General features: G+C 42.0%; 1 protein-coding gene across 2 annotated transcripts in view; it reads left to right on the forward strand.

Moving 5' to 3' along the window:
• Nucleotides 1-2,744: 2,744 nt before the first annotated feature.
• POLD3 (DNA polymerase delta 3, accessory subunit) overlaps nt 2,745-22,995 on the forward strand; it is a 50,198-nt gene continuing 29,947 nt past the window's right edge. Inside the window, exons 1-4 of one of the 2 annotated variants that reach the window (XM_040963992.1) lie at nt 2,745-2,951; nt 4,431-4,486; nt 17,410-17,512; nt 21,101-21,140. In XM_040963992.1, the coding sequence (XP_040819926.1) occupies nt 2,892-2,951; nt 4,431-4,486; nt 17,410-17,512; nt 21,101-21,140 (259 nt within the window). In that variant the 5' untranslated portion in view covers nt 2,745-2,891. The remainder of the gene's footprint in view (nt 2,952-4,430; nt 4,487-17,409; nt 17,513-21,100; nt 21,141-22,995) is intronic. The other variant, XM_040963990.1, reaches the window with a different exon arrangement.

Consider the following 22,995-nt stretch of genomic DNA (forward strand, 5'->3'; position numbering starts at 1 on the left):
GGTACAGGATCCCAAAGCTTTGGGCCATCCTCGACTGCTTTCCCAGGCCACAGGCAGGGAGCTGGATGGGAAGCTGGGCTGCCGGGATTAGAACTGGTGCCCATATGGGATCCTGGCGCATTCAAGGCAAGGACTTTAGCCACTAGGCTATTGTGCTGGGCCCTGCTTAATCATTTTTCAGAAGCTCAACAAAACTCATGCAACTTGCATAACATCAAGAACCAGAGCATAATTTTCATCTCTGAAACCGCACCATCCTTACACTTTCTATTTTCCTAAGAGTATATACTCACTAGTATTTAAAAGTCCGTCAGTTTTTCTTTCAATTTTCATTTATTTGAGGAAGAGGGGGCGAGAGCGACACCTGCTGTTAGGTACTTTGATGTGGCAAGATACAGGTATAACCTAGTATTAACCAAAGGCCAAATGCCACTCTGAATATTGGCATATCTAGGACTGTTTTGGACAGAACACTTCTACATAGGATTATTATCTCTTTCTTCCTTTTGGCATGAGAGTAGTATTAAGACGCAGGGCCTGTGGTTCCAGGAAAAGAACCCTCTCAAGGCAAGTTCAAACATCAAGAGATTATCCACAGGGGAGATACATGACCTCATGAGTCTTTTTTTTTTTTTTTAATGTTCACTCCTCATGTATTGTTTTACTAAAACCCACCACATTTCACATTGAACTCTCTAATCTAGGTATTAAGAATGATTGGGACTCTGCTCAGAAAGTTCTTCAAATGTTTCAGCAGTTATGAGACACCTTTGCAATCTGGCTAGAAATAGGCTCCAACATTATATGTCTGCACATTCAGAAATTCACACAATTGTAGGTTTCAGTTTGTTGACCTTTTTCGTTTTGGTGGGCTGAGCTTTCTTACTGCTCTGGTTGTAACTCTATTTCCAAATTTCTTCTAAAACAGCACGTTTAACCATCACACGAATTAACATTAGAATTAACTTCTGTGTTTGTCTGTATTCTCCAGCTCATAGGACACCTTCAGGAGCAGCACCACAGGGATGCAGAGGAGCGATGATGGGCATGGGGTGGAGCAGGCAGGCACTAGTATCTGTTGCACCATTGGAGCTGCACCCCGGGCACTGCTGGGGAACTTCCCTTCAATAACTTTTTAAAAAACAATTATTATATATAAATATTTGGTTTTTTTCCAAGAACTGCTTTTTTAATATCACAATATGTTTTCAGTTTCACAATATTTGTTTATTTATTTGAAAGGCAGAGAGCGATCCTCCATCTGGTGATTCACTCCTCAAATGGGCATAACAGCTGAAGCTGGGTCAGAAGCCAAGAGTAAGTGCAGGGGCCCAAGCACTTGAGCCAACCTCTGCTGCTTTCCCAGGTGCATTAGCAGGGAACTGGATCAGAAGTGGAGCAGCCAGAACTTGAACTGGTGCCCATAGGGGATTCTAGCAGTGTGATTATTGGCTTTATCCTGTACACCACAGTGCCAGCCCCACTTCATGAACCTTGTGTTCATGGACCTTATATTTCTGGTTGTTCCACTCTCTCTATTTAGTGAGTTTGTTTTTCTTATAGATTTACTATTTATTCAAAAGGCAGAGTTACAGAAAGAGAGAGGAAGAAAGGTACTTACCAAATGGCTGCAGTGGGTCAGGCTGGGCCAAGTTAAAGCCAGGAGCCAAGTTTCAGTTCAGGTCTTCTACATGGGTACAGGACTCCAAGCACTAGGGCCACCTTCTGGTGCTTTGCCAGGCACATTATCAGGGAGTGGGACAGGTGGGACTCCAACCAATACTCTCAAGGCATGCTGGCTGTGCAGACAGTGGCTTAACTTGATGTGTCACAGTACTGGCCCTTAGTGAGTTAATGTTAGCAAGATGATTTGTAATTAGAAAAAGCAAGACAAGAACGTTTTAAGCTAAGACAAGGGAGCTAAGAGACCTTGGATGCCTAGGATTTACATATCTCTGGAACAGGATGTAATGAGAAGAGCCTCTGTGTCTTACTGATTGCAGCTGTATCCCCATCACTCAGGAACAGCCACTGGCCTCCAGTGGATTTTTGTTGTCTTACAGATAAGGAAGCAGGCTTCTGAGGTTTCAATAACACAGCGGTTATATAACATGTAGAGGTTAAATAACACGGAAAACCAGGTTCAAATCTGGAATCTTCCAGAGCCTGCTTGCTTATTCGCTATGCCGTGGACATTGATTTGTACTAAACTTTTTGGTGATGAGAAATTCTAGTGCAGTTCTCCAACCTGAAAAAACAAAAATCCTTTTTTTTTTTTTTTTTTGCTAGCTTGAGAAAAATTCACCCTTCACACTCCCTCCTAAACATGGTGTGATGTGTAGCTCCTCTCAAGGGCCTCTTTTCCCCATATTTCAGCTCTGATGAAGAACAGCTCCTGCTTCTCTCAGAAACACCTCTTTCTCTTATCCGGACTGAATAATCCCTACCTCTTCAGTTCTTCCTGGTAACTGGCAGTAATGTACTTCAGGGGCTCCCCTCAACTTCATGGTCCAATCGTTGGACTGACTGGATAGGAAGGGCCCTAATACCGTCTTCATAATTATTGACTAAAACATCACAGGGCAAGGATAATTTCAACAGTCTCTAGACGGGAAGGGCTATTTGGCGTTATTTGGCGCCATCACTAACCGCCTCTCCACCCTGACGCCTGCCCCGTGACGGCGACTCCCATCATCTCCGCCCACTTCGGCCTACGCCGTCTCCGAGACTAGTTTGACCCTCGGGCGGCCGCCGTAGCGCGTCGCCCCGGTTGCCGTGGGAAACGACCCGGGACCTGGGAGGGGGCGAAGACGTTTCCCGCCGGCGGGAGCTGCGGCTGTGACTGAGCCTAGGGGGCACCCAGCGTCTGCGGGCTCCGTTGCCACAGCACCATGGCGGACCAGCTTTATCTGGAAAACATAGACGAGTTCGTCACGGACCAGAACAAAATCGTGAGGAAACGAGGACTTAGGGGGTGACGCGGGCGTGTGACCGGGCCTGGCCAGGGCGGTGGGGGCCTTGACCGTCCATGCTGTCTGTGAGGTCTCGTGGGGACTGACCGAGGGGAGACGAGGTCCCTGACCCCTCGAGCCCCAGGGCGAGCGGGCCCGGGGATCCGCGTTCGTCCGGTGGGCGTGTTTGAGGGGGAATCTGCCCCAGGGAGAGGCCGCGCGCGGCGGGTCGTGGGCAAAGCGTGTCTGCACCGGCTGTACCGAGCGTTTGGCGTTGAAAGCCCCCCAGGTCTACCTCTGGGGAACGTGCCCCTCACCGGGCCTGAGTGACAGTCTAGCCTCCAGCTTCCTCTTCCTGGAAATTTAAGTACTGTTGGGGGCGTGACCCGCCTGCGGGGAGATGGGTGTGAGACGCCGGCCCAGGGCTAGGCGTGGCTCCAGGAAAGCCCACCGGGAGCGGAGGCGCCCTGGACACACACTGTGGGCACCACCTCTCTTCTCCTGACCCTCCCCCGCCTCGCCCCGGGTCCATGGTCAGCCTTGCTCTAAGGAAGCACTTGCTGGTTCCACACTGGTGAAGGAGGGGCAGATTCCGATCCTTCCGCGGATGCGCCTCACACTGTCTTTGCCCGACACCTGCACAGGTCTTCTAATCACTGCGCCTTGAGACTGACAGGCACACGGGGTCAGGAAGCATGTAGGCGTGGTGTCCCTGGTTTCCCATCTAACCCACTACCAAATTCATCCATTTTGATAGTTTCCCGACCCCATGCACCGCCGGTGCCCCTCTATGCTTGTATCCTGAGAAATTTCTGGAGTGATTTTAGTGAGTTAGATGAACTTTCTTTTTTTTTTTTTTTTTTTATTGTTGCTTACATTGTATTATGTAGTACAGTTTTATAGGCGCTGGGGATTTCCCCCACCCCTCCCCTACCCCTCCCCCCATGGTGGATTCCTCCACCTTGTTGCATAACCATAGTTCAAGTTCAGTTGAGATTCATTGCTTGCAAACACATGCCTAGCATAAAGTTCAGCGTCTTATTGTCCAGATAAGTTCAGTGGCCTCTTGGGGAGACCTTCTATGGTCTGAAGATAGGTCTAACAGAGTAAAGATCTGGTCAGTTAAAAGCCCCAACAAGGCCTCAGTAGAGTTAGATGAACTTTCAGGCAGTTTTTTTGAGTGGTGATTCCCAAAAGACAGGATCTGAAGAAAAACCAAGGGGTGTGAGGGAAATGAGACTTTTCCTTTGTGTACATTCAGGGTGTCACCTTAGATTCTTTGGTATCAAAAAGTCTGTGAAAAAAAAAGAAAAATCTCTGGTTTTAAAGGTAGATATCTTTACCCTGCCAGCCCAAACAGTTCTTAGCAAAACTGTGGTGTTCTTGATTGTAGTTTAACATTGTAGGAACATTTAAGAATACTGAGCTACCCTCTGGAGTAATTTCATAAAGCATTCTTACAGTTGCTTCTTCTTGCAGGTGACGTACAAGTGGCTGAGCTATACACTGGGGGTTCATGTTAACCAGGCCAAACAGTAAGTCCAGTTTGTCATCAGTTTTAATCATTTAGAAACGATCTTTGTTTTCCTTCCTGTTTTGCTTTATTTTTAAGTCCTGAATAAATGGGAAAGAAGACTTAATTTACTACCCCTTTCTACTTTTTGTCTCCTTTTAGGAGATTGGTGGACTTGATGACAAATGTGTGGTGATAAGTTTACTGGATTGATTTGCATCCTTGGCCCCTTGTAAACATCAGCTTGTAATTTCAGATTCTTAGGTGGATTAGTTCTGTTTGTATCTTGAATTTATGTGTCTGTTGTCTCACATCTTCACCACATTTTCACTTGTGCGCCTTAGCCCCTTCTGCAGGTGTTACTGAACTGCTTCTGTAATGAGGTCAACAGGTGTCTGACAGGGGAAACTGAGTGAAACGGGAGAGGGAGTGTTTAGGGTGATGCAGAGTAGAGGGTTGCCTTTTTAAAATTTTGCTATGTCTCCTTGCCTAAGCTTGTGGTCTAACCTGAGGCTGAAAGAAAAGGTAAGCTTTTGAATTAACCTGAAAGTTTTGTTCCAGGGAAGGAATTAGTGAAATGGCTGAGGGTATCTGTATTGGATTAAACTCTCATTTTATTGTTCATAAGGATGGTCTGAAGTTCCTCTGTTTCTTGAGTCATAGAAATTCGGAGCTATGAGAACATTCCACAAGTCTTAGAAAGTCCCTGTTCCCTAAAATGGATTGGTTTGGCCTGGGTTGCGGGTTACTACTAAACATCGATGTGGTGTGGTGTTTAAGCTTTCTAAACTAGAAGCCTTTTTTTTATTGTTGCCTATTTTATTTTTAAAATTTATTTATTTTGTGATACAGTTTCAAAGGTTCAGGAATTTCCCTCCCCCCCCCGCCCGTAATTTTCCCCATGTTATTGCAGTGATATAATTCTTCAAAAACAGTCAATAATCCATCATTCTGCTGTTTAAGTATGTCAAGACATTATTGGTATAGACAATGGCAGAAATCCAGCATCTTATTGTCAATATATATATATATATGATTTATTTATTTTTATTGTAAAGTCAGATTAACAGAGAGAAGGTGAGACAGACATCTTCTATCTGCTGGTTCATTCCCCAAGTGGCCACAATGACCTGGAACTCAACTGATCTGAAGCCAGGAGCCAGAAGCTTCCTTCAGGTCTCTCACACAGGGGCAGGGTCCCAAGGCTTTGAGCCATTCTCTACTGCTTTCCCAGGCCACAAGCAGGGAGCTGGATGGGAAATGAAACAACTGGGACACAAACCAGCTCCCATATAGGCTCCTGGTACATGTAAGGCAAGGACTTTAGCCACGAGGCTAGCATGCCGGGCCCAAGATATATCTATATCTATATCTATATCTATATCTATATATTATTATTATTTATTTTATTTAGAAGGCAGAGTTACAGAGGAAAGAGGAGAGGGAGATTTTCTTTCCATTTATGGGTTTACTCCCCTGATGGCTATAATATCCAAGGCTGGGCTAGATGGAAGCCAGGATCTTTGACCACGTCTCTCACATGGATGTCATGGGTCCAGGCTCTTGGGTCATCCTCTGCTGCTGTCCCAGATACATTAGCAGGAAGTTGGACTAGAAGTGGAACAGCTGCTACTTGAAGAACCAGCACTCATATGCTATGCTGACAGTAGAGGCAGTAGCTTTACCTACTATGTCCTGGTCCCCAGAAACTTATCTAGGGATGGATTCAAAGTGGTTTTGACTGAAATTGCCTAAGACTAATCCTGACCCAATGTTAAGGTAACTGACAGTGGACACTTACAAAAGTTATTGTTTGTTAAATTATGGATTTTTAAGAGCTGAAGCAACTGTTACTATTAGCCTGTTGGGGTTTAGGGATAAATGATGACTAGAGTTCACTGAAGATGAAAAAAGCATGATTGCAGATTTATTGGGAGGTACCCTAATTACCTGTAACTTTTATGGCATTAGCACTGAATTCCTACATGTCAGTTCAACTACATCCTGTGCCACTCTATCTCATTTGTTACCTTAGCCTGCTTTTCTCCCAGCTTTTTTCATCCTTCAGGTTTCAAATCCAATTCCACATATTGTAACAAGCCTTCTTAAATGCACCATTCCAAGTGTCCCCACTTCTCCCTAATTTTGTCATAAAACTCTTAAATATTTTTCAAAGATTTATTTATTAGGTTTTCTTTTTTCTTTCTTTCTTCCTTTTTTTTTTTTTTTTTTTTTAAAGTCAGGATTAGAGGGCAATATATATAGAGAGAGATCTTGGCATTCACTGGCTCACTCCCCAGATGGCTATTATAGCTAGCTTTGGGCCAGGCTAAAGCCAAGAACCAGGAGCTTCATCCTCATCTTCTGCATGAGTGGTAAGGACCCAAGCATCTGTACCATCTTCTGCTACTTTCTCCAGGCCATTAGCAAGGAGCTGGAGCAGAAGTAGAGCAGCTAGGGCCTGAAACAGTGCTCATATAGGATGTGATCATCATCAGATGTGGTTCTACCTGCTACCTCACAATGTTGGCCCCTACTATTAATTTCTGGCTTCTTTTTCTTTTTTTAAGATTTATTTATTTGAAAGATGGAGAGGGGTTTTTATCCGCTGCTTCTCTCCTCAAATGACCAAGTTGTCTGGGGCTAGGGCTGTTCCAGCTGAGTCTAGACACTTCTAAGTTCGCTAAGGGGATGACAGGGGCTAAAATTATTTGGGCCATCTTTCTGCTGCCTTTTCCAGACCATTAGCAGGGAGCTAGATTGGTATTGGAACAGCTAGGACTTGAGCCAGTCCCCATATGGGATGCTAACATTGCAGACTTAATCTGTTAAACTGTAATGCTGGTCTCATTATTCTTTTTTTAGAAATAGATATATTGATATATAAGTCACATACTGTACAGTTTACCCTCTTGAAGTATACTCTTCAATGATGTAATGAGCTTTGTGTATGTAAGTTGTGTAACCATTACATCAATTTTACAACATTTTTATTATCCCAGAGATAAATTGTGTACCCTTTAGTAGTCATTATTTCTTTTCTTTTTCTTTTTTTTCAGCAGTCATTATTTCTCCAACCTCCATTTTCCTTCTCCAATACTAAACAACCAGTAATCTATGTACTTGCCTATTGTAGATACTCATAAATGGAGTCATAAATTCTTGAATGTCAGGTCTCTTTCACTTAGTATAATGTTTTCAAGGTTTGTGTATGTTATAGCTGTGAATCAGTATTTAATTCCTTTTGGGGGTGGTGTTGATATGACACAATGGGTTAAGTTGCTGCTGGCCATGGTGACATCCTGTATCAGAGTACCAGTTGGAGTCCCTTCTTTGTGCTTCCAGTCTACCTTCCTGCTGATGCACTTGGGAAGGCAGTGGAGGATGGCTCAAGAATTTGGGCTCCTTCCATCTATGTGGGAAGCCAGAGATTCTTTCTCCCTCTTTGTCTCTACTGCATTGCTTTTCAGACGAGATTGGGCGTGTTCACGGTGGTATGGCCGTAGACAATGCACTGCTTTTCAAATAAGTGAACAATAAATCTTTAAAAAAATTCAGTTTTCTAATTCATTTGAAAGACAGGGAGAAACACAGATCTTCCATTCACTTACTCACTCCCCAGATGCTCACAACAGATGGGGCCTGGCCAGTCTAAAGCCAGGAACCCAGAACTCAATCTGAGTTTTTCATATGAATACAGGGACCCAAGTACTTGAGCTGTCATCTGCTGCCTTCCATGGTGCACATTAGCGGGAAGCTAGAACCGAGTGTAGCTGGAATTTTAACCCAGGTACTCCAGTATGAGATGTGGATATCCCAAGTGATATCTCAGTTTTACTGTGCCCAAGTTGCCCACCCACCTTTTAATTGCCAAATAAATTTCTTCAACAAACTTGATGGCTTAAAACAACATTAGCTCACAACTCTGGAAGCTAAATGACCAAAATCAAGGTGTTGGCTCCCTTTGAAATCTGTACAAACAAATCCTTGCTATTTCCTACCTTCTGGTGTTTGTTGACAGTCTTTGGCATTTAAGAGTTTAACTTGGGTCTCATCATTGTTGTGTGACGTGCACCCTGTGTTTATTTTCATATAACCATCTTGAAAGAGCACTGGTTGGGTTAGGAGCCCACTTTGCTCTGATATGATCTCGACAGATTTCAAATGCAGCAACTGTTTCCAAATAAGGTCACATTTTAAGGTGTTAGAAGTGAAGACTTGATTGTATCTTTTTTGAGAGACATACTAAAGCCCATAAGGCATATGCTCAGTCTTGCTTATTCATTAATTGATGAGTATTTGGGTTGCTTCTGTATTATGACTATTACCAACCATGCTTATGTACAACTATATTTTCTGTCCTCTTGAGTATGTATACTTAAGTCTGGAATTGCTAGATAATTATTAACTGTTCAACTTTTGAGGAACTAACAAGCTTTTTTGCTATTTACAAAGATTGCTGCTAACAATTTACAAGGATTCTAGTTTGTTTCCCATCTGTCAATATTTTGTCATTTTAAATTAAAATTTTATTTTAATCATAATGACTATAAAGTGTTAGCATGCATTTTAAAAAACGATTTATTTATTTATTTGAAGGCAGAGTTACAGAGAAAGAGATCTTCCATCTGCTTGTAAGACTCCTCTGATAGCTACCATGACCAGAGTTGGTTCAGGCTGAGGACAAGAGCCAGGAGCTTAACTAGGTTTTCCATGTGGGTAGCAGGACCTCCAGACACTTGTACTATCTTCTGTTGCTTTCCTAGGCTGTTAGCAAGGTGCTGGATTGAAAGTGAAACAGCAGGGAAATCAGACCCAAACCCAAGCCATCTGGGATGCTGGAGTTGTGGGCTACTGTGTTATCCATTAGCACTTTGGTGTTTGGCACAAGGTTGATTTTTGTTTGTTTGTTTTTTAATTTAAGGGAGAGAAGGGAGAAAGAGTATTCCCATTTACTGATTTCTCTCCCCATTGCTTGCAGTAGACCCTTGCCAGATTTGTAGTTGGAAACCAGTAATTCAATCCAGCTTTATCATGTGGGGAGGTGGAACTCGAAGAGTTGGTCGTGGCTGCTGCCTCTGAGGATATGTGTTAGCAGGAAGCTAAAGACAGGAGCTTCAAATCCTGAACTCCATTGAGAGGTCTTAACTGCTAGGTGAAATACCTGCTCCTCATATGAAGCATTTTTTCATATGCTCATTGGTCATCTGTGTGTCTTTGGAGGAATATCCAAAATATCTGTCCTTTTTTCATTTGGTTGTGTTGACTTCTTAATATATATTCTGTGTGAGGGTCTTGATTAGAGATATGGTTTGCAAAAATCTCCTGTTCTGTAGGTTGGCTTTGTCCTTTCTTTATAACTGATGTCTTTTGAAGCACAAACAGCTGTATTATCAAAGTCCAGTTTATTTTTTTCTTCTATTTCTATTTGTATCTAATCTGAGTCCATAAGTATTTACTCCTGTGTAGGGTTTTTTGTTTTTGTTTTTGTTTTTGTTTTTTGTAGGAAATAATAATTAAGTTCTTGGCTCATTTGTTGTTAATTTTTAATAGTTGTTAATTTAACAATTTAATTATAAGGCTGAGTGGAAAGGAGGGAAGAAAAGAGAGATCAAGAGCAAGAATGCTCTGCCATGTACTAGTTTAATTAACTGCCTGCAAAGCCAAAGCTGAGCCCAGTGAAGCTGTGAGCTAGAACGAGCCGTCTCCCACATGGGTGGCAGGAACTGAAGTCTGAGCTTTCACCTGCTGCCTCTACATTGCACAGTAGCAGGAAGTAGAATTGGGAACAGGGCCAGGCTTTGGACCCAGGTGCTATGATATGGAGTACTGATGTTCTTAGCTAGGAAGCTGTCTGTCTAGTGTTTGCACCAGGGGTGAGTGTTTGTGGTTTTTTTGTTTTGTTTTAAGATTTATTTTTATTGGGAAGGCAGATTTACAGAGAGGAGAGACAGAGAAACATCTTCTGTTTCCTGGTTTGCTCCCCAGATGGCTACAATGGCTTGATCTGAGCTGATGCGAAGCCAGGAGCCAGGAGCTTCTTCTGTTTCTCCAATGCAGACACAGGGTCCCAAGGCTTTGGTCCATCCTCTTCTGCTTTCACATGCCACAAGCAGGGAACTGGAAGGGAAGTGGAGCAGCCAGGACATGAACCGGTGCCCATATGGGATCCCAGTGGTTGCATGGTAAAGATTTAGCCATTGAGCCATTGCACCGGTCCAAACAGTAAATCTTTAAAAAAAGATTTGCTTTTTATTTATTTGAATGACAGAGGGAGATTGATCAGTTGCCACAATGCCAGCTCCTCAGAGTACATCTTAACTATTATGTCAGTCACCTTCTCACTTCTCAAGCTAATTTTATTTTATTAATTATTCATGGCAGTAAGTGCTAGTCAAGTTTAATGAAGCAACTTCAGTTGGCGCATCTTGTGGAAATAGGATGGATGAAGGTCTGTCTTAGCTTTTTGGGATGGTATGTGGGTGTAGAGCTGGTCATGAGTATTCTTTTGCTGTCTGTCCATGGTGTTTGGAGGTGGTCTGGGACAGGACTGTCCTGTGTGGTCCAGAGGGCTTATCACATTGTCCAGCTGGATTGGTTGGGAGTCCTGACTCATAACCATCTGGAGCTGAATGGCTTATGCTTGCTGCTCTCCTCTTAGTTGGTTCTGCCATAAGTATCTTAGCACAGGTGAAATTGAATGAGAATACACCGGACCGGCCAGGTTCACACCTCAGAGAAGAACTGAGAGCCTCAAGATAGTTCTTAAATAAATTCTTAAAATGAGTACATAATGGCTGCAAGCAACCATTTCATTCTCATAGATTCTTATGGTCTCTAATTTGGACAGGACACATTGGGAATGACTTACAATTATTCTGTGATCTCTGACACCCCTGACTGGGAAATTTTTTTTTTATATATAAAGATTTATTTGAAAGGCGGATATACAGAGAGGAGAGACAGAGAGGAAGATCTTCCATCCGATGATTCACTCCCCAAGTGAGCGCAACGGCCGGTGCTATGCCGATCCTAAGCCGGGATCCAGGAACTTCTTTCAGGTCTCCCACGCGGGTGCAGGGTCCCAAGGCCTTGGGCCGCCCTTGACTGCTTTCCCAGGCCACAGGGAGGGAGCTAGATGGGAAGCGGGGCCGCCGGGATTAGAACCGGCGCCCATATGGGATCCTGGGCGTGCAAGGCGAGGACCTTAACCACTGCCGCGTTGGGCCCCCTGACTGGGAAATTTTAAGGACTGTAGCCCAGTCGTCTGAAAGCACCTCTATGGACATGTCTGGAAGTTGATGCTGTCTACTGGCTAAATTTTTTTGTTCCATTATTTGTATATTTTTAGCATTATTTAAGTTTATCATAGAAAGCATAAAACAGTATGCAGCTTCTATCCTTATTGATTTGAACAAAATAATTTCAACTGAAAATACTATGAAAGAATTAAATTGAGTTAGGAAAGACAGTATGGATATACATAGTACTTGTCCTGTAAAAAAAAATGATGCAATTTATCTGCAACAAAAATTAGAAAATTAAAATGAAAATATGGTTAATCATGTAAGAAGTATATAAATTGTAAAAATTTATGTATACATCATGTTTAAGAAATTTTATGTATTGTTGGTAAAATGTTTGATTAGAAAGATGTATTTTAGGGTTCAAAAGTATTCAGAAATTGTTTTTTTACGTTTGCTTTGAACTTCTTGTTAGTGAAAGAACTGGGATTGATTTGAGAATAGAGCATACAAGATTGACTGTGGTTACAGGCAAGGGTTTGAGTTTTGGATAAAGATGGTACATCTGAGCAGTAAATTCAAGAGTCTATGGCATAGTACCTGCCTAACATGTCTACTAACAGCATGGTCCTAACTGACATTAACATGACAACATGTTCCTTAATCTGTGTTACTTTATTTATCTAAAATAATGCGATAGAAGGAAACACTAAAGAATAAGGTAGAGAAATTACAAAAATACTGAACAGGTCACTTAAGAATAAGATTTATTTTATTGGGGCCCGATGTGGTGGCGCAGTGGTTAAGGTCCTCACCATGCACGCCCGGGATCCCATTTGGGCGCTGGTTCTATCCCAGCAGCCCCGCTTCCCTTCCAGCTCCCTGCCTGTGGCCCAGGAAAGCAGTCGAGGACAGCCCAAAGCTTTGGGACCCTGCACTCATGTGGGAGACCCGGAAGAGGCTCCTGGTTTCGGACCGGCATAGCACCGGCCGTTGCTTTCACTTGGGGAGTGAATCATTGGACGGAAGATCTTCCTCTCTGTCTCTCCTCTCTGTATATCTGCTTTTCCAATAAAAAAAAATAATAAAAATAAATCTTTCAAAAAAAAGATTTATTTTATTTTGTTTTAGATTTTTTTTTTTTATTGGAAAGCAGATATAGAGAGAAAAGGAGATATAGAGAAGATCTTCCATCCGTTAGTTTACTTTCCAAGTGGCCACGACGGCTGGGGCTGAGCCTGTCCAAAGCCAGGAGCCAGCAGCTTCTTCTGGGTTTCCCATGCGGGCGCAGGGCCATCCTCAACTGCTTTCCCAGGCCACAAGCAGGGAGCTGGATGGGAAGTGGAGCTGCTGGGATATGATCTGGCTCCCATATGGGATCCCAGCACATGCAAAGCGAGGACTTAGTTACTAGGCTATTGTGCCAGGCCTGATTTATTTTATTTTTGCTTGAACAGCAGTTACACAGAGAAGGAAACACAGAGGGAGAGATCTTCTGTCTGCTGGTTCACTCCCCAAATAGCCGTAATGACTGGAGCCGAGCTGATCCAAAGATAGGAGCCAGGATCTTCCTTTGGGTCTCCCATGTGGCTGCAGGGTCTAAAGGACTTTGGCTATCACCCGCAACCTTCCCAGGCACATTAGCAGGTTGCTGGATTGAAGTGGAGTAGTTGAAACGTGAACCAGCACCCATATGGGATGCCAGTGCTGTAGGTGGAGGCTTAGCCTGCTACCTCATGATGCAAGCCCCTGTCTAGGTCACATTTTACTTTCAAAAGAACTTACAACGTAGTGGGGATGGCACATAAGTAAGCTAAGCATTTAGTTGTAAGTGCTGTAGTAATAGGGATCGGGTAGGTTCTATTGGAGTTTGGAAGGTGGAGAGCCTACTATGGACAGTGGAGGTTGGAGGTGGGCGATATTAGGAAAGGCTTCACATAGGCGATGATAATGGAGCTTCCAACTTTATGAGGAATTAGGTGGTTGAGGCAGGCAAAAGGAGGGGCATACAAAGGAACCAGGGGTCCTGCAGAATGTTTCATGTGACTGAAAATGGAGGGAGTCAGGGAATGTGAGAAATGCTAGGCCTAGGAAAAGAAGGATCTCACCTGCCAAGCTGGAAATTTCAAGTTCATTCTTAACAGGTGGGATCTACTGAAAATTTTGGATAAGTAATAATACTCCAGGCAAGTATTATTGAACTAGCTACTTTTCAGCATCAATAATTACGTAAGGGCATCTTGAATTTAACATGCTCCCAAACCTCCCTCCTGATCTCTGCAAAACCCATCCCAATGAATGTTAGTTGCTTTCTTTGATATGCTTAGTCTAGTCATTCTTGGCTCCTTGATTGTTCATACTCCATAAGCAGACAATTGGCAGATCAGGTTGCTTTTCCCTTTAAAATACACCTAGGATTGATCCCCTAATAACAACCTCTATTGCTTTCTGCCCTAGTTGAGCCCTGTCATGTTAGCTTGGCTTACTGCTGTGGCTTCCTAACTGGTTTCTTTTCTTCCTTTCACCCCTTCCTTGGTGAGTGTATTCTGCACACACAAGTCAGAGAGCCCTCTAAAAAGTCTGAGCTTCCTCTAGCTTCCTACTTTGGCCAGAGTCTGCCATGTCTGGAGCCCTTTCTCCTTTGCTTTGGCACTGGCCTCACTTTCTGTAGCTTGGACCTCGTCGACATTCTGGCTTCAGAACTTTGGTTTGCTGCTTTCTCTGTTGGGAAGATTTTCTTCCACAGATAACCACATTGGTAGCATCTTCGCTTCCTGTAGGCCTCTGCTCATGAGGTCTTTCCTAATATAATCACTTTATATAAATTATAAAACTTATCATTCACTCTCCATTGTCTAATTTTTTTTTATAGACTTTTGCCATTCAAGGTTGTATAAGTACACTTATTCATTGGCTCTCTCTTAGAATGTAAGCCCCAACAGGATAGGAACTTGGCTTTTTTCACTGCTCTGTCCCTGAGGCATTGAACATAAGGTAGCCACCCAGAAAAGTTTTATGGACTCAGTGACTTGATTTATATTTTTAAAACTTCTTTCTGGCAACATCATGGATAATGGAAGGTGGGAGAGAGAAGGGGAACTGACACTTGGAATTAAAATAGTCCAGTCAAGAGATTTGAAGGGCATAGAACCAAGAATTACTTGGGAGGGAGAACTGATGAGACTTGGCAAATCACTGGATAAGGAGGAGTGAGGAATAATGACTCCCAGATTTCTGGCTTCGGTGGTTTGAGCAGATGATGGTGTTGTCAGAGTTAGAGGAAGCCATCGAGATGAATGAACTAGGCCAAGGTGAAGAAATAGTGACTAATCATGCCTAAGGTCCCAGGAAGCCACTCAGACCCAGGCAAACCAGGATGGTTGGTTACTGTTACACGTGGAGTAAAAAGATAGGTAAATACCATGCCAACTCAGTTAAGAGGAAGGAAGTAGAGAAGTTGGAGCAGGAAATAGGGAATAAAGACTGTTGGAGGGTTAGCAGGTTTCATGGAAGATAGGAGAGTTACTTCAAGAGGAAAGTGACCAGCCATATAGATTGTTTTCTCTTGAGTTTTTGGCATTTCTGCCCGTCTTTGGCTGGAATCTGACATCTTGTAGAGGCTCCGGAAATATTTCTTGGTATCTCTTTGTGGCTGAAGCAGAAAAGGTTGAGGGGAGCCAACTTCTGATGCTTGCTGGATCATGGGACTAAACATGAATTTAAGGATTTTATTAGAAACCACATTGTTCCTGTATTTAGTGCTTGGCTCTCTCAGGCTAATGAATAGTTTGAATACCCGGCAGTGGGAATAAGCTATTAACATTCCATAGTTATTTATTTTTAGAGATTTATTCATTTTTATTGGAAAGGCAGATTTACAGAGAGAAAGATCTTCCATCCGCTAGTCTACTCCCTAAATGGCCACAGTGGTTGAAACTGAGCCAATCTGAAGCCAGGAGCCAGGAGCTTCTTGTAGGTCTCCCATGTGGGTAAAGGTTCCCAAGGTTTTGGGGGTCATCTTCTGCTGCTTTTTCATGCCACAACCAGGGAGCTGGATGGGAAGTGGAGCAACTGGCACAGGAGCTGGTGTCCATATGGGATGCTGAGGCGTTCAGGCAGAGGGTTAGCCAGTTGAGCCATAATGCAGGCCCCAACATTCCATATTTCTCAGGGTTGGATCTGAAAAAATACAAGATTGGAATTTTAGAGTGGGCGTTTGTGTTATTTGCAAAGTAGTGCTTGATATTTTGGAGTAGTTAATTGATTTAGAAACTATTGAAAACCCTGAATCAACTTGCCTGGAAAGAACACATATGTTTGTTCATCCTTTGAGACTTGAAGGTTGTAGAAGATTAAGAGGAGCACTGATTTCACACAGCCTCATTTTATATCTCAGGATATTGGGAAGCTTGGAAAAATTAGCTAGCATATGTAGAACACATAGGCAATAACTAAATTTATTTATTAAGATTTATTTTTATTTGAAAGGAAGATTTACAGAGAGAAGGTAAGACAGGCAGATCTTGCATCCACTGGTTTCACTTCTCAAATGACCACAAAAACCAGAGCTGAGCTGATCTGAAGTTAGGAGCCAGGAGACACTTCTGGGTTTCCTATGTGGGTATAGGGTTCCAAGGCTTTGTTCCATCCTCCTCTGCTTTCCCATTCCATAAGGGAGCTGTATGGGAAGTGGAGCAGCCAGGGACATGAACCAACACCCATATGGGAACCCAGCACTTGGAGGCTGAAAGTTAGCCAATTGAGCCATTACAATTGAGCCTTGAATTTATTCTCCGCCCCCCCCCCATTTTTTCATTTTTATTATTTTATGATATAGTCCCATAGGTTCTGGGATTTCCCTTACCCCTCCTCAAGTCTCCTCACCCCCAACTGATTTCCCCTAAACTATATACAATAGTATAGTTCTTCGTCTGAATTTATTCTTTGTATCAGTTATACGTGGGGCAAGGGTCTTCAGAAAGTTCTTGGAGACTACATATTATGAAAACACTATGCACGATCTCAAGGCTTTTTTGCACCAAAATAAACTCACCTTTTAATTCTGTTTTTCCATGAGTTTTTGGAAGTTCATTGATTGCCATTGTTTTAATAAAGGTTTAGTCCTTTTTGGTCTATGATTAGATTTATCTCTTTGACTTACTGGGTCACTGCCAACTCTGTAGACGTGCTGAGATCTTCGTTTCTTATCTGATGCCTGTACCTTTCTAAACTGTCCTAAGACTAAACACATATTGTGTGGTTTAGAAAATTTGGTGGAGGGTCTCGCATGGTAGCCTAGAGGCTAAAGTCCTTGCCTTGCTTGCACCAAGATCACATGTGGACACTGGTACGTGTCCCAGCTGCTCCACTTCCCTTCCAGCTCCCTGCTTGTGACCTGGGAAAGCAGTCAAGGACGGCCCAAAGCTTTGGGACCCTATACCCACGTGGGAGACCTGGTTGGAACTCCTGGTTTTGGATTGGCTTAGCTGCGGCCATTGCTGCCACTTGGGGGATGAACCAGTGGATGGAAAATGTTTCTGTCTGTCTTACTCTATAAATCTGCCTTTTGAATAAAAATAAACTAAAAAAAATTGGTGGAATGTTAGATTTCATATATCTGACTTTCAAGGTGTGAATTAAGAATTGATGAGGTAAAAGCTCCTGCTAATGACTTTCTTATGCCTTCCTTTCTTTGGAACAGGATGCTGTATGATTATGTTGAAAGAAAACGAAAAGAAAATTCAGGAGCCCAACTGCATGTCACCTACTTGGTATCTGGCAGTCTCATCCAGAATGGACAGTCTGTAAGTTCTCAGAATCTTAAAGTAAGCTTGTATTGCTGGAGCAGTGAACCATGTATAATCTAACACAAGGGGAGGAAAAAACACAAGATTCATGATATGGCTGCTTTTAAAAGTTACAGGTGATGATTTTCTGTTGTCAGACTGAATGAAACTCTGAAAAGTCTAAGGAATAATATCTTGGCTCTGATGCATACTGAGTTGTTCTGACAGTTGTCCCAGGTAGTAAGATGGTAGGACATGCATCTCTTTTATACTTTGTAGCTTCTTCTTCCTCTTGAAGATATATTTGGGACAACGATGGTTAATTTTCAGCCTATTACAATTTAATTCACAAACCCAGGAATCAGAAACCACATTAAAAAAAACAACTGCCTTCATTTTAGTTTTGATAGGCTTGCGTCTAAGTGGCTGAGAGGCAGTGGGTGTTGGCAGGGAGTTGAGTGAATGCAGAGGCATGGTATAGTTTGAACAACTTCACTGTCTTGCATGCTCTTGTCATTACTCTAGTATCAGATCTTCTATCAGCACATGTCACTGCTATGTTTTCAGCATCCTAACCACAGAGCTGTCTCTGGTCTGCTGAATTTGTCTTAGCTACTTCCACATCCCTCTTGTGCCCAAGAATCATGCTATTATTCTCCTGTGTTAGTGGGTACCAGAAGCTCTGCTGAGACATTGTGTTCCTTTTCTTGTACCAGATGAAACCCTGCAAGCTTTAAAAAATTGAGCTTCTGGCTTGCTCCCTGAAGGAAGGCATGCTTCCTTCCCGTGTTCTCATTTCCTCAAACCTCATATTTTTTTGGCTTCTGTCACAAGTAGTCTCATGGGACTTGGCCAAAGGCTCAGGACCTTTCTTCAGAGATCCACTAAAATTTACAAACATTTGCCCTTTTGATATTTTTTCTTTTCCTCTCAATAGAATAGGTTTACAACATTGATTTGCTAAAATACTCACTGGATTTGTTTTAGTAAGAGAGTCCCAAACGTGAAATTTAATACTGGAAAAATCCATGTAGTCATTTTCAAGGAGAAACAACACTGATAGTGGGATCAGATCCTTGTGTTTCCTTGCCAGAGTATTCTTTTCTTGTTGACAAGCCATTTGGTAAGCCAAATGATAAGGTATAATCAGCATTGTTGAACACTGAGATATATTGTGAGGAAGGAGGTACATTTGTCATCATTGCACAAACATCAGAGTGTGCTTACACAAGCCTGAATGGCTTGGCCTGTTACATACTTGGGATATGTGAAATAGCCTCTTGTTCCTGGGCCACAACCCTGTACGATGTGTTGTTGCAGACAGGTATAATATAATGGTAGCTATTTGTGTATCTAAACATATAAAAAGTACAGTAAAAATATAGTGTAAAAGATTTTTAAAAAGATTCACTTGTAGAGAGTACATATATGAAAGGAACTGGCAGGAATGGAAATTGGCTCTGGATGGATTAGTGAGCTGATTTGAGTGAGTGTGAAGGTCTGGGACACTTCTTTGGGTCTGAGATTTCACTGTGTTAACAGGGAATATTTTGCTTCAGTGAGAAGTTAACCTTGATGTACAGTGAACTTTTTACTTCACAAACTTTAAAATGTTTTAAGCTTTTTGGCTGTGGTAATGATAATTAGCTTAAAACACAACGCAGCTATACTTTTTTTTTTCTAATTTTTAAACTTTTTTGTTAAAATTCAGACATACAATTTTTTTACGTAACAGTTTTTTTTTAGAAGATTTATTTATTTTCATTTAAAAGGCAAAATTGTAGCAGCGATAAGAGGAGCAGAAAGAGAGAGAGGAATTTACTATCTGCTGGTTCACTCCCTAAGTGATCACAATGGCTGGTCTGAAGACAGGAATCAGCAGTTTCTTCAGGGTCTCCCACGTGAGTGCAGGGGCCCAAGGACTTAGGTCATCTGCACTGCTTTCCCATGCCATCTGCAAGGAACTGGATCAGAAGTGGAGCAGTTGGGACTCAAACTGATACCCAAGTGGGATGCCAGTACTGCAGGTGGAGGCTGAAGTCACTATGCCACAGTGCAGGCCCTGACAAATGTACAGCTTAGCCTAGGCCTACGTAGTGACAGGATCATCAGTATTACTGTCTCTTCCACTTATGCGTTCTGTCCCACTGGAAAGTCTGCAGGGAAAGGCGCATACGTGGAGCTGTCACCGCCTTGTGTGAACAGTGCTTTCTGGATGCTTCCTGATGGACCTGCCTGAGGCTGTTCCTCTTGTGTAGCAGTCACTCATTTCAGAAATGTGTCCTTGTTGCTTGCTTGATTTGTTTCTCTTTCTTTCTTCTTTCTTGCTTTCTTGCTTTTTCATCAAAAATTTGCTGTTAGGTAGATAATGTACCCTAAACATTCCTCTCTGTAATGAATACCTTCTGGTATCAGGGTCCATGTTTTTTAACTTTTCAAGGAGCTTGTTGAGATCTACATAAGCTTCTATTAAGCCTTTCACTGTGAATTTTTGGAAGGTTCTTTTCTACAGCTTCCGTTTCTCTTGCTCCTTCAGCTGTGTGCTCACTAGTCGATAGGAAGTCTTTAAGAGAGAAAGAAGCAGCTTCCATGCCCTGGTTCAGCCCCAGAATGCCCTCTGTGGCCAGGATTCTGCAGCTGGGAATTCAGGCTATGCCTCCTACCATCACCTCTGCCTCCTGGGATCCACATCGTCAAGAAGCTGGAATCAGGAGCCAGATCCAGAGAACTAATGCAGACGCACTGTGGTGGGCAGGTAGCCTGGCCAGTGAGTTCACTGCTAGGCCAAATACCTGGGTATCCCAAGCAGTGGTTTTACTCACTGTACCATTCTGCCCCAGCAGGTCCTTATTAATGATTATTTGAGTTACTTGTGATCTTTGACTATAACAAATAGTGTTGCAGTGAACAGCACAGTATGAGTGTGTTTTGTCTGTTGCCGTTGTGTGTTTTAGGCTTGCATATCCACAATTTGGATTGCTGGGTCATAGAGTCATTTGCATTTTCTGTGAATTGTCTTCTCATTCTTTTTCCTCATTTTTCTTTGTTTAGTTTTAGAAACTGTTTATTAACCCACCATGGTACAAATTGCATACTTTTCCCACTCTTTCTTTATGCTTTGCTTGAGATTTTTTTTTTGTCACCCAAGATTGTTCTGTGTTACTTTTATGATTTATTTCAGTTATTTCTGGCTTTCGAATTATGCTTAAGAACTGTTCCCCCATTTTCCGACATAGAAAACCTCTCATGTTTTCTTCTAATCCTCGTATGTTTTTACTTTTTACGCTGAAATGTCTGATCCATTCAGTATTTATTCTGATAGACTACTAGTTTTTCCTGGTCCTGTGTGGTTATGCATTGTTCTAAAGTCATGTACTCAAAAGTCCTGTTCTCTGATTTGAAATGTATTCCATCGTGCTATTGGTATTTATGCTTTTACTTTCCTTTATCTCATTGAGTAGTTTTAAAGTAAGAAGATATAAATATTCTGACTTTATCAAATTGTAATATCTTTCTGGATACTTTGGTGTTTTATTTACTCACATTGAAGAACAAAAACTAAAATTCCCGTACTTGAAACACTAATGAAGTGTTATTTCCTTACAGTGCCACAAGGTTGCAGTAGTGAGAGAAGACAAATTGGAAGGTTAGTATATTCATAATTTGGCAGATTTTTTTCTTCTAGTTACCATAAACTTTCTCTAACAGATGTATATTATATGTGTGTGTGTATATACATATATAATATCTATCCATCTAACTATCTATCTACTTAACAGAAGAGCCCTGTGTTCCTTATTAGTAATTTCTGAAAAATGTTAAAATATGGTACCATATCTGCCTAGCTTCCTGTTCTTGAGGCCAATAACTGCTATCAATAATAAAGCTGTTGTATCACAGGATTTCAAGATTTATGACAAACATCCAAAAAATATTGTCACTATCATATAGGACGTCTCATCAGTAAAAATACTTTAAATACAGTGGTACATTCCATAACAGTTTCTCTTTTTTAAGATATATTTTTAATGAGAGGACAGATTTACAGAACTAAGCTGTTCTGAAGTCAGGAGCCAGGAGCTTCTTCCAGGTCTCCTACCGGGTGCAAGTAGGCTTTGTGCCATGCTGTTTTGCTTTCCCAGGCCATAAACTGGCAGCTGGATGTAAAGTGGAGCAACCAGGACACAAACCGGTGCCCAGATGGGATGCTGACACTTGCAGGCAGAATGTTAGCCAATTGAGGCATCACATAGTCTCCAGTCTTTTATTCTTTAGGAAGAAAATGAAAGAATGCTTTTCTAAAAACGGAAAGATTCCTAAATTAAATAATTTTTTTAAAAAGGATAAGAAGGTTGGTTTGTTTGTTTATCTGAAAGGCACAATTGCAGATACAAATGGAGAGAGAAATCTCCTGTCTGCTGGTTTATTCCTCAAATATCTGCAGAGGAACAGTATGGGGCTGGGCCAGGCTGAAGCCAGGAGTCAAGAACCTCATCCAGGTTTCCCACAAGGTGGCGGTGGCCCAAACACTTGGACTATCTTCTGTTACTTTCCCAGATACATTAGCAGGGAGCTGGAAGGAGTTGGTTTGGAAGCTCAAACCAGCCTCATGGGATGCTGGCATTACAGGCAACAGCTTAATCTGTGTCCCAATGCTATCACTAAATTACTTTCAAATTAAATTTGTCCAACTGTTTTAAGGCTGTTAGTGCTAACATTTTATTGTATAAAAACCCAATTTAAATGAATATTTAACAGATCTTCATGATCCTGAACATAAGTTTTAAAATAAAATTTTACTATTGTCTTTTTTGTAAAGACTACTGCCAAAGAGGGGGGATTTTCTCACCAAATTAATTGGAGTTTTTGGATGGTGGCAGTATCCCTTTTCTCTTTGGGTCCCCAGTGGTAGATAAAGTAAAATTTCATTATTGTATAGATACACGTCAGTTATGTAGCATGTGGCACACACTCTGTACTAGACACTGGTACATGGGAAAAAAATGGGTCAATCCTTTCCTTTGTGGAGCCTAACATTTGTTTTTGTGATTTTCTGTTGTTTTTTTTTTCTCTGCAGACAAATATAATTAGTAGTATTTTTGTTATGTAGTTGCTTTTTCAGAACTGAGGTTGAAATATGTAAGTGAAGCCTTCTTAAGTAGAGATGATTTATTCCTCTTTAGTTACATGCTTGAATGTAGGCTTCTTTACTGACCATTAAAAAGAATATTTTAGTCATCAATCATTAATCAATGTTTGCTGAGTGTCCACTGCATGAGTGATACCCTCACAGTTGCTCTGCTTAGAAATGACTCAACCACCACCTACAGTGTCATAATGTCCCTGGTGCAGACAGAAGGGTTGATGTTATGCTGTATATGTGCCTCTTTGGTCATCTAAGAGTTTTTGAACCAGTGCAGATGGCAAATGGTTTAATGCAGAAGGGTTTCTTGTTAAAGTTCCCACATGCTATGAAGTTTGTGTATTAACAGACTGCTTTT

The sequence above is a fragment of the Ochotona curzoniae genome, unplaced genomic scaffold (genome assembly GCF_017591425.1).
Source record: "Ochotona curzoniae isolate NIBS_2020 unplaced genomic scaffold, NIBS_Ocur_1.0 scaffold_3223, whole genome shotgun sequence".
NCBI lineage: Eukaryota > Metazoa > Chordata > Mammalia > Lagomorpha > Ochotonidae > Ochotona > Ochotona curzoniae.